This window comes from Branchiostoma floridae, chromosome 10, assembly GCF_000003815.2.
Source record: "Branchiostoma floridae strain S238N-H82 chromosome 10, Bfl_VNyyK, whole genome shotgun sequence".
In the NCBI taxonomy this organism is placed as follows: Eukaryota; Metazoa; Chordata; class Leptocardii; order Amphioxiformes; family Branchiostomatidae; genus Branchiostoma; species Branchiostoma floridae.
This window is the reverse complement of record NC_049988.1, coordinates 5,320,295-5,331,546: the sequence shown is the minus strand read 5'-3', so window position 1 is coordinate 5,331,546 and position 11,252 is coordinate 5,320,295. Positions and strand designations below refer to the sequence as shown.

Sequence of the window (11,252 nt, the reverse complement as noted above, 5' to 3'; positions counted from 1 at the left end):
GAATTGTTTTCCGTGCAACATTACATGTAGATGTGTATTGAGTTGATTGTCATCTACATGAAAGCTGGAAGCTGAAGAGAGTTGTTTTTCTTTCTTCGTATTCATTCGAGGAACAATGTGAACAAAACCTTAAGTTCGCGGATAATCACGCATAGAAATAATCTGTTTTACTTGTGTTTTTTAAAAGAAATACAGTCTTGGCAGACAAGCGGAAACGAGGGACACAGACTACCGATCCCAAATGTCATCGCGCAATGTAGTAAACATAGCTTAGATAAAAAGGACAAAAGCATTAACAAACTAGAGTTCCACGACCCCATACCTTCGCCAAATGATTTTACTCTTTACAACTGCTGTATTAATTCTGTTGTCTGAACTGAACTGTCATTAATTATGCAAATAATGTCCTCATTTGCATAAATTATATTAGTTGATCATCTCCTTCGCCAAACAACAGGCGTGCACAATCTATGAAAGAAGGCTTAATCGCATTTATGCAAATGGAGACCTCATTAACATAATTAATGTTCAACAATGTTCAACTGTACATAACTTCCAATTGCTACAAGTATGATGTTCCTGTCATTTACCACCATGACATTATAGCATTTTCTCATTAATTATGCAAATTATGTCTTTATTTTGCATAACATATATCTATATTCTTTTTCTCATTTACAAATTTCACTTGTTGCAATGGTCCTATATTGGAACTGAGCATGTTTAGACGATTTCTTAATTAATTATGCAAATTATATCCCAGGTTGCAAATTAATATGTAATTATATGAAGCATCACTTAAGCTATCTACATACCAAAACTCATGACAATCCATCAATCCATTGTTGAGTTACTCCCTTTCAAAGTCTGACACGAAACCGGTGACCGGACAAAAGCGGTCGATTTGGACAGGTGGTCGCTGAGAAGAGTATCGACTCACAACATGCCCGATGTATAGTGTAAATAGTTTCCGTTGGGTTTAATGGCAAATAGTAAGCACACGCGCAAAGAAGTAAGTAAGCTAGGTGTATACAACACGCACACGCACGCAAATACGTAAGTAAGCCCGGTGATTTTTACTAAATGAACAAAAATTGGAACAAATTGGAACAGGACGTTCCTACATAGCTAGAGGAACTCTACTTCCTATAAATCGAATTTCTACCATACAATGAAATACGTGTTGTACATGTTACATTCCTGCGTCTACGACCGTTAGATAAACCAGTAAATAATAAAGTATTTTTTTTTCAAATTCAGTTTTAAAAGGGTAATGATTGAAAAAGTTATTTTTAGCAGACTGGTTTATTTTACGTTTTACGTGGGCTGCACTAGAAGAGTTCATTCTTGCACAAGGGAAATTTTCAGATATTCATTTTTGGGCGAAAGGGTGATTAGCAGAAGCCATTTTTAAGCAGAAGGTATTCCACTTTCGCACGGGGGTGGTTTGAGAACAGTCTATTGTGGTATCGGAAGGAAGATGGCTGAAATATGCTGTATTTGCTCTCGAACAAATGTCGGCCTTTTTAGTTAACAGATTATAATTCGATGTATCATTTAACAATTACAATATCATAATCTACGCTTGTTGTGGTTGCTTATGTCACCCCATAAATTTCCTTTCAGTTGTCCTCCGTCTCAAAAAACACCCCAAGCTATTCCAATCTTGTTGTCTGGGACCTGTCAGACCTGTTCTCATTTGCATAAAAAAACTGGCTCTGACCTGTGTAAGGAACAGACTTGCCGTGGAATCGTTTAGAGAGTGTCCAAAATGTTTTGTATCTGATGGAAATACATCTCGACTGTTTTAACTTTTCAATATGGTGGCATCAGCGAGGACATGGCTACTTATGATTATAGATTTGATTTGCATTCCAATAGGTAAGTATGTTCCGGTTCCGGTCGTGTGTTTACCGTTTGGTTGGGACATGCAGATGCAACCAAATTGTGGTAGAGTCTCGTTCAGATCACCATGATAGACATCCTAGATAGACTTAAAGTATCTTTACCGAGAAAAAGTGCACATGTCTTGTTGTAAAGTTAGATCTTTCGTGAAACATGCGAATTTGGGCATCAAATATTGTTGTCTATGCCCCTCCCCATAGCTGAGCGGCCAACTCGTATTGGTTCTTATTGCATTTGGTATTTGCCTTTTTACCATTATCAGAATGTTGCTTTTATGAAGAAATGTACAGTAGAGTTATCGGTTATATCTTATATTTTGTGTATTTTGTGTATTTTCAGAATTGGTACCATCTTCGAGATAACTTTCTTTACTGTTAATATGACATGAATGGCTTGACTTTCCCACAGCTATACTGCCTGCTGCTATCCTGATATGGTGTGATATCCACCCGAACGAGAGCGGCTTCTACTGTACAGACCGGCGGATATCCTACCCCTACCGGGCCGGGTCCTGGGCCCACCGGATCCTCGGACACTGGGGCTTCCTCATAGCAATGTCCATCATAGCTGTGAGTCATCTTCTCACGTTATATTGGCGTCTGTTATTCCGTCGTCATTGGCAACAGAAAAGACAGACTTGAATATCAATAAGAAACCATTGATAATCAATTTCTGTTGTTCCAGTATAACGAAAATCCTCTATTCAGGCGGTTCTAGGACCAAATATTGCATTATGGCGTCATAATTACGTCATTATGATACCAAAATATTAAACTCTACGAGTACATCAACAGGAAAAGTTCCCGACCCCAGGAATCCTTAAATGAGCCCGATCTAGATAGCAGTGTGAGGTTCTATCCTTTGTCACAATGATTCTTAACATTTCCTCGTTGTTTGCAAATTTACATAATATATCAATGTTACTTTTTGATTACAAAAGTCTGAATTTTTCCATTATCTAGTACTGATAAACCAAGACATTCTTTTTCAGTGGTTATGCAATCAGAGCTCTAATGTAATGTTCCACTTGTGCTAAAACCGTATATGTCAGATATCTCATAGATACTGGACACACTTCACTTGAATACAAAATTTCATCTTACGTAATGTTAAGTAGGTTCCGATTTGCATAACGAATAGTTTATCCTGTGTGCATCTTGAACTAAGCTACTTTCATGCACAAATGATGAATTGCCGATTGAACAGACAAGTTACATGTCCCTCTACCCTCATGCTAACCCCTCTGACCCTATTTACCCTCTGACCTGTCCCTCATCTACCCAGTAGGTCATTGGTGGCTTCCGCTTTACTGAGTACGGTCATAGTTTGTTGGGATTCTGACATGTTGAGTTTATCTGGGCCCTGTCATCTGTCAGTCTGTGCAGTTGAAACTTAAGGACCTGTATTCAGAACTCGGACCACTTCAGGTCAAAAACCGAAAATTAAGATTGTCCGCAGTCCCAGTTGAACTTGACATTTGGCTTTCTAGGATCTACCAAGAGGATCATTAAGATACCATCAAACACACAGACGATTAAACAAACAGACAAAAAAGTCCTCCCTTTTTCACCGAGGCAATCATGAAAGCATGCTTGCAAGTCATTCCTCTAATGCTTAGAACGTTTGTTTTCTTTATTTTTGTTTAGTTTGTGTTAGGAGAGCTGACGCTATATCTTAAAGAAAAGCGGTCACTGAACGACAGAGGGAGCGCAGACCAGCAGGAGTACAGCGACATTCTCACCAATTTCTTCGTACGGCTCTTCAAAAATAACGTCATTTTCTTGTTCGGTAAGCAACCTCTGTAAACCGGTCCCAGCAACTGGTATGCTATATCACTCACAGGGGCGTAAATTTATGTGACATTTATGTGAATTCGATGGGGGAACTTTCAAGGGTATAACGAAATGTGACTTCATCAAAAATATGTGAAAGGGATGATATGAAATGTTGTGTGAAATTATGAAATGTGAATAACACATAATTGTAAAATAGTTCCTAAAAATTGGAGGGAATTTTTTTAATGACAGAAAAGGGGGCGTTGTCGCCGACAAGCATACAAATTAAAAACACACGTTATGGTCAGAGAGCATCACATTTCATGCTTCACATTTCCTAATATTTCACCTGTACCTTTCACATATTGTTTCATTGCAGTCACATCTTAACGCGTGTCTATAGGTTTCTCAGTTAAATGCAGAAAAAAAAATCACATTGACACCCGTGGTTGTGTATTTAGAGAGATTTTGGTGTGCTAAATAGCACAATTGGCCAGTAATTATAAGTTCGTAACAAACCAAAGCATGACGCAGATGCTTCTTTTAATGACATATAGAGCTGATAGGGTAAAATTGAAAAGCTACACGGAATGTAAAGCACCTAAATTAAAGAGGGTACCTGACAGGTCTGCAGCATGTTGGCGACTGTTTCCTCCGGCATATGTGAACATTTGACGCCAATTTTCCCTAATACGGTCATACTGACTGTGTTACACAGATTGTGTTGCAACTTGATTTAAAAACCATGTTAAATGATCAAATGATACATTACCGACCATGAAACTGATACTTTACCTTTATATATTTATCTACATATGTATTAGTTTGGCTGTTGAGCACGCATAGCCGGGGTTGCCCGACTATACATAGCATTATTGATATGATTTGCAAAGAGTGAAGTCAATATTTGAAGTCATTTAATTCTTGTACCTTTGTGTGTAGGTTATGTAAATCTGTTTTTGATCCACCCACCAGGATTAAGTGCGGTGGCATCCGTGGTGTATGTAGCAAAGTACACTGTCGGGGAACTCAGACCCTACTTCCTGCAAGTGTGCGACCTCAACTTTACCTGCACGACCGACAGAGGCCTCCTGTTTCCCAGCGTTTGCACTGGAGACAAATACACCATGGAACAATCGAAGTAAGTGTCCCAGAGAACTGAAATAAAACATGTCATGAATGTGACATTTTGAAACTGGGAGTACAGAGCAAAAATCTTTGTTCCAACACAAATGTTGCCGCATAGAAGTTTCGATTGTCCTACTGCAAGTCTTTTTCAGCTTCCAAGAGTTATGTGCTGGGAAGATTCCAGAAACCTGTCGTTAAACACTTGATAATGTAGATTTCTGGGATTGTGTGGCGCAGCGGCAGCGTGTTTGGGTCAGGACCTAGAAGTCTCGAGTTCGAATCTTGCCATGTCACCGATCTTGTGTCCTTGGGAAAGGCTTTCCTCACTTAACTTAGATGCAAATTAGTACCTACCATCGGCTAAGGCCGTCCGTCGGATCAAAGAGGTTCCTTTGTCAACCTCCTTGCTTGGATAGGACGTTAAATGGAGGTCCCGTGTTTGGGGAGAGCCACACACCAGGCACGTTAAAGAACCCCCCCCCCCCACACACACACACACACACGTGAGATGGTGCGATGTGCGATGGAGCAAATAGTTGTGCCTGGAGTTGGTGATGTCTGTAATTATTCCTGTTTGATTTGTCCAACACGATCTTTAAGCAATTATTGTCATTGTTTTTATGTGGTTTATTGTATGTCAAGCCTGTAATAAGAACAAAATTCGGGTGTACTTTTGCCGCCTGCGAATAAAACATGACGTTACAAGTTATTAACTTGTCCGTAGCATCCATATTGAACGTTTTTATGGCCCAGGTATGACATAATACATTTCATCATGTATAAATGATTACAATTCTTCTGCACAGGATTCGCCGTTCATTCAACTTGTTTATAGTAACAATTGAACGGATAGGAAAATTTTTATTCAGTTTGAATGCTATTGTTATCACAGGCTGGGCTTTGTATCGGGACACGCGGCATCTCACTTCTACACAGCAGTGTATCTTGCGGTGAGTATACTTATTCATGTAAACTTTAAGATTGATGTAGTGTGGGCATCTTGCAATTGCCTGACAAGATCATGCTGTCATTCGCACGGTCAGGCCTCTAGAAGCTTAAGATAAGGGCACAACCCGCCGTACGTTTTTTTTGGAGGCCACGTCCGCCACATATTTCTGAAAACGTTCAAGTTGTACAGGGCAGGCACGTCGCCCGTACTGGTACGTACGGCGGGGTGGGGGTAGGGCGAACCCGCAGCTCGATGGCACAAAGTTTTGCTTGCACGTAAAGTTCTACGGCGTGTCTGCGTGCTCCAAAATCCGTCAGATTCCCTACGAGTTCGTACGGAGGCCGTATTTACCACTTACGGATCCCAAATGATTGCCAACGTTTTAGCACGTAGACACCACTTATTTGCACGTACGTCGGATTGTGCCCTTAGCTTTAATGAGAGAATCGGTAACATCTTAATCCCGATGATTTATGGATATGTGCTAACATGGATCAATTATTGTCAAAGAATTGTCTGTTACCATGTTGTTGAAGGCTGTGTTTGCTGGCTTCCATGGTAACAGAGAAGCCTGATAACTTATCGGAGAAAGATTTCTGAGCTCCTATTATACATGTACTTCTGATTCAATTCAATTTTCAATTCAATTTTATTAGGAATCAACTGGCAGTGTACAATGTTGGAAGCATGTTCACTGAATTATGTTGATTTTGCACAAACATCCTTAATTCATGTTAAAATCAGACTAAGTTGACAGTTACAGCATATACGGTACGAGAAAAACTCCAAGTATAAAACAAATACTATGTACACATATTGACACCATGAAGTCACGAGAACGTCACTAGAACAGTTCTGTTTTGAATTGTTTTAATCAGTCTCGTCGGAGAGGAACTACCATAGGCTTTACGGGAGGGGTCCATACTAGGTTCCAAGCAGATGTATCAGCTGGGTGAAAAAACGAGAAGAATTTGGCCAATTATAATTAGGGACAAATAACGCTGCCTGTGTCCCACGTGTATTGTATTGTTTGCAATTCCAATAAATCAATCAATCAATCAATCAACTTTATCCCACGTGATTTCAGTCAGTCTCTTGTAGTCTATCCAGCTATCCGCCGGTCGGTCAGTTCACTTCTAGGCCAATTAACTCCTACTAGACTTCTATTCCTAACCTGGTCAAACCCCCCTATCACTATTCGGCCAGGCGGGAGTCTGGTAGAGACTAGTACCATACAGCCATGGACAGTGAATATTTCTGTGATGATTCGGTCACATTTCCAAACCTGGGCCGGACCGGGGTGTTATCGGAAACGATAAATATACATATATTTTTTTTTCTTTGGAGATAAACGGATTTTACCCTTAATATCCCGTTGTTTGTGCACACACCAACACAATTCAGGCTGTTGCCTGCAAAGTGGCGTTATAAAAGAGTTCAAATATTCAATAGCATACATGTAACACTGGCAAGTTAGTATTTTTAAATATAAAGCATTTAAAGACATGTAAACATTGTCTTGAACAAAGGATATCTCAAGTGCGCACACCTCGGGGATGGTTTATTGTCATATCTCCTTGAATTGTTTTACCATGGCGGTCTAATGGGACCCGCAGGAGTTATAACCGGAGACGTCGGTCGTACTCAAAGACTATGGCGCTTCTTTGCGAGCAAAGATTAGAAAAAAATGCTGTTCACGTTATATATGGTATCGCATGGCCCTTCATGCTCAATCAGAACTTGCCACAATTAAAATGAAATTTTGTTTGTTGCAAAAACTTACATAAGTAACAAAGATATAAGAATGATAAATACAATGACATTAAGAACTACCTATTTTGTGCTACATTCTTGAAAATGCATCTAAGAAGATTTCTTGGACTTGACTTGTTTCGAGGCAATGGAAGGGGGAATTAGCCCACTTCTTCTATAGTATGTGTGTTCCTTAGTATTGTTATCTATCGGTCAGGAATGATGGAAAGTAAGAATGTCTTTGGACACTTTCTGGTCGTACAATGTTTTTTTTTTGTCACAAGATGAACAGTTAGGGTTACCAGTTATCGTACACTTGAGACTTGTTACTTTTAGTGCTCTACCTGAATATCAAAGACAGAAAGTGAGCATCACATTACATGGTCCAAGCGGTTGAGGAAAACAATTCAGTACCACCAACGTTAAGCGACAGGCGAAGTTCAAGTGACAAAGGCATGACTGCATGACGTGGCCTAAAGTGGACGCTAAATGGTAGGTAACTGGTAGTACATTAGCTGTTCTTAGCATAGTGTAAATCAAGTGCACTTGAAATGAAACTGAAAAACATTGCTTTACTTTTTATCGAACAGGTTTACATCCAGGCCCGGTGGAAGTGGCGGGGACCCTGGCTCGTCAAGCCGGCGGTTCAGGCAGCTTTTGTTGCCTTCGCTGTGTGGAATTCCTACACCCGTGTAGCCATCTACCATCACGACATCTATGAAGTAAACAGGGGGATTGCGCTGGGAGTAAGCTTTGCTGTTATAATGGTGAGAGGGATAGAAGTTATATCAGTACGATAAATCATCTACATTTGCTATAAGGGTTAACGTTGTGATCTCTTAGCCATTAATTGCGTGGTCTTCTTATACAAATGCCCCTTTCACAGCATTTTGCATGTGTACTTGTTAAGTGGTGGGACACGTACAAGGCGAAAAACTCATTGCCTCAGGTTTATTACTTTTACCAGGAAGGTTGTTTTCGGGAGCGCTGGTGTGTCTGTGTGAAATTGTGCGTCTGTCTGTCTGTCTGCGAACACTTTAAGGCCAAAATGAAATTGCTTCATGTTTAGTATATGGTTGGTCTTGAGACCTCAAAATGATTAAATCGTTGGCCCCCTGGCGGCTCGTTACGGTACTGTAGTGGAAGTTCCGGTTTTGGAATATAACATTCCAAGACCGCTCTGGACATACTGTGGCCGTGATTTATGAGTGGTAGATAACTAGCTCTTTGAGCAGAGACTAAGTGGGTCCCTTTAGGCTTTTTTTGGCGACGCCTCTGGGGCTAGCTTAATGGTATAGTCTGCGTCAGTTTGACAAGAATTCCTAAAATTCCGCAGGCATGTCAAGATTTTTTTCACGTCTGCGCAGTTTCATACATACAGCCAGGCGAAAGGATAGAAAACAAACACAACACATATACAACAACAATCATTATAAACAATTAAAACCATTGCCACACTTATTGGAGTTAGACATAGAATTACCCAAAGAGTGATCTTATATCATTATATTCCACCCTGGGCTACGCAATACAAATACTGTATTCTATTTATTATCATTGTACCTCTATTTGTGTGTGTCAGTTTTCATTTTCATGTCCACAGGTATAAACTCATCGCTGGAGTGAGTTACCTCTGTGTCCTGTACCTTTTTACCAGTGTGCACTAGAAGACGTTTTCATGTATTTATACATGATGATACCATTACTTGTGTTCCTCCCGCCCCAGGTGCTGTTCGTGTCGGACCTGTTCTGGGACCGGGGTACGGCAGCGGCTCGTGCGCGCTCCTGGCACGTGGCGACAGTAGGAACACCCTTCTCAGAGGACGACTGAATTTTTTTACTCTCCAAGCAGAGGTTGAGTCGCGTAGATATAGTAGAAGTCGGAAAAATTACACCGGTAAGAGGAGCGCCGTGGCCATGTTAACTTGAAAGCTCGTCTGTGTTGGTAGAAGTCATTCTTGAAATAGTTGAACTGTGATTTCCAACTAAAAAATTTGACTCGTCCAAATTTTTGACTGCACAGCATCAGTCTTTGACAAGGAATGACTAATCCACTGCTCAATGAGTCACTATTTGCATAACGTGACGTCACGACAGCAGTGGCTTGTTCATTCCTTGACGAAGACTGATGCTGTGCTGTCGAAAATTTGGGTGAGTCCATTTTTTGGTGTTGGGTATTACAGTTAAACTAGTTCATGAACAGGCCATATTGATTTGATAATATGGATGGCACTCTCTGGACACTACAAAATTAATGCGAGCTTGCAAAATGATTAAAAGATGCCTTTATTCTTAAATTAAGAGGCGAGGATGGTGGTAGAGATGGCTGAACACACAAGGCAATACTAGTATATATTCTTCATCTCTGTTATTTGGTGATTTACTGATTTATTTACTTACTTATTTATTTATTTGCATGTACGTACAATATGTTTGTAAAAAATCTCATACAGAAGAAGAAAACATGCAGGGAGAGGGCTTAAGTAGCCGAAATCATATAGTAAGAAAGATTTTAATTATTCATAATCAAACTGAAAACAATTGAAATGTAGTATCTAAAAAAAAGACTAAATGAAACAGGAATTGTACACGTATTACACACTATCAATGCTAAGTACTATATATAATTCTAAATTGTTAAAGAATTAAGTCGTACTTTTACAAAACCATCTAAAGTTATATAAGTTATTTGTTCTTTTGACATTAACTCACTAAATCTTACGTGTTTTATTTTCACTAACCATTGATAATGCAATTCTATGATTTATCTTAAGTCTCAGAAGCATTAAAAGTGTTCGGAGGCCTCATATATCCATGAAATATTCTCAGGTCACAATGACAATTTAATTATCTGCTCCTTAAAAATTATATTGCATTTATTATGCAAATTAGGGGCTTATTAATATCTGCTAATCTTTTACCTTCCGCAAAGTACTATACTCCAGTGGCTGTCCAGCACCTGTTTTAGTACTATAATGGAAAATGTACATATAAATTTTCCTCGTCAAATATGCAAATAAAGTCGTAATTTGCATAATCTCTATTCAATGAGAACATCTCTGCCTTAGATACCTGTATGCTAAATATCAAGGAAATCCGTCGTTCCTTTGTTCCGTTATTCTCCTTGGAATATTTTGGTTAAAACGCCCATGCAATCAGGTGCAAGCTGGCAAACATGTACTCTTCCTTACACAACAAGCTATCTGCCACTAAAAAAATAACATGTCCAGATCAAAAGATACAAAAAAGTTCTGCTGCAGTACACAGCCAGCCACACCCAAACCTAACGTTACATCTCCATTTAATAGAGATAAGAAGCAAGTAATCACAAAGTTGCACTGCCGCCTTTCGAACAATGAGGGAACTGCAATAGAATAGTAATGTGCTTGCGGCCACTTATGGAAAATCGTGATTTGTACCAGCAAAGATGAATACAAACATGTTTTAATTTAAAAGTTTAGACAGGGAACTGTCAAGCAACGACGTCAACATGGTCACAGCATTAGTGGCAAGTTTCTTGGTAAGCTTCCCAATGTCTCACGGTCGGATATTACTTAGAGGGAGCCGTGGAGCCGTCATTTTGACGGGTAAGTGATAATGGGCTATGGAAATGGAATCTATCGTCACACGTAACGGTCTCCACTACTTGGACAGCTGGGCCAGACAGCAAAGCCTGATACCAGGGAAGAGAGGTGTCAAAACAAAGAGCCGAGTAAAGCTATTATACCACTACACAACGTAAA

General features: G+C 39.7%; 1 protein-coding gene across 1 annotated transcript; it reads left to right on the top strand.

Annotated features, from left to right (window-relative positions):
- The first annotated feature begins 1,696 nt into the window (after nt 1-1,696).
- Nucleotides 1,697-10,552, top strand: LOC118424680 (phospholipid phosphatase 2-like). The gene is made up of 7 exons (XM_035833338.1): nt 1,697-1,881; nt 2,314-2,474; nt 3,552-3,693; nt 4,656-4,821; nt 5,701-5,758; nt 8,100-8,276; nt 9,236-10,552. The coding sequence occupies exons 1-7, from the start codon at nt 1,821-1,823 to the stop codon at nt 9,338-9,340; spliced, it is 870 nt and encodes a 289-aa protein (XP_035689231.1). The 5' UTR covers nt 1,697-1,820; the 3' UTR covers nt 9,341-10,552.
- Nucleotides 10,553-11,252: the final 700 nt, after the last annotated feature.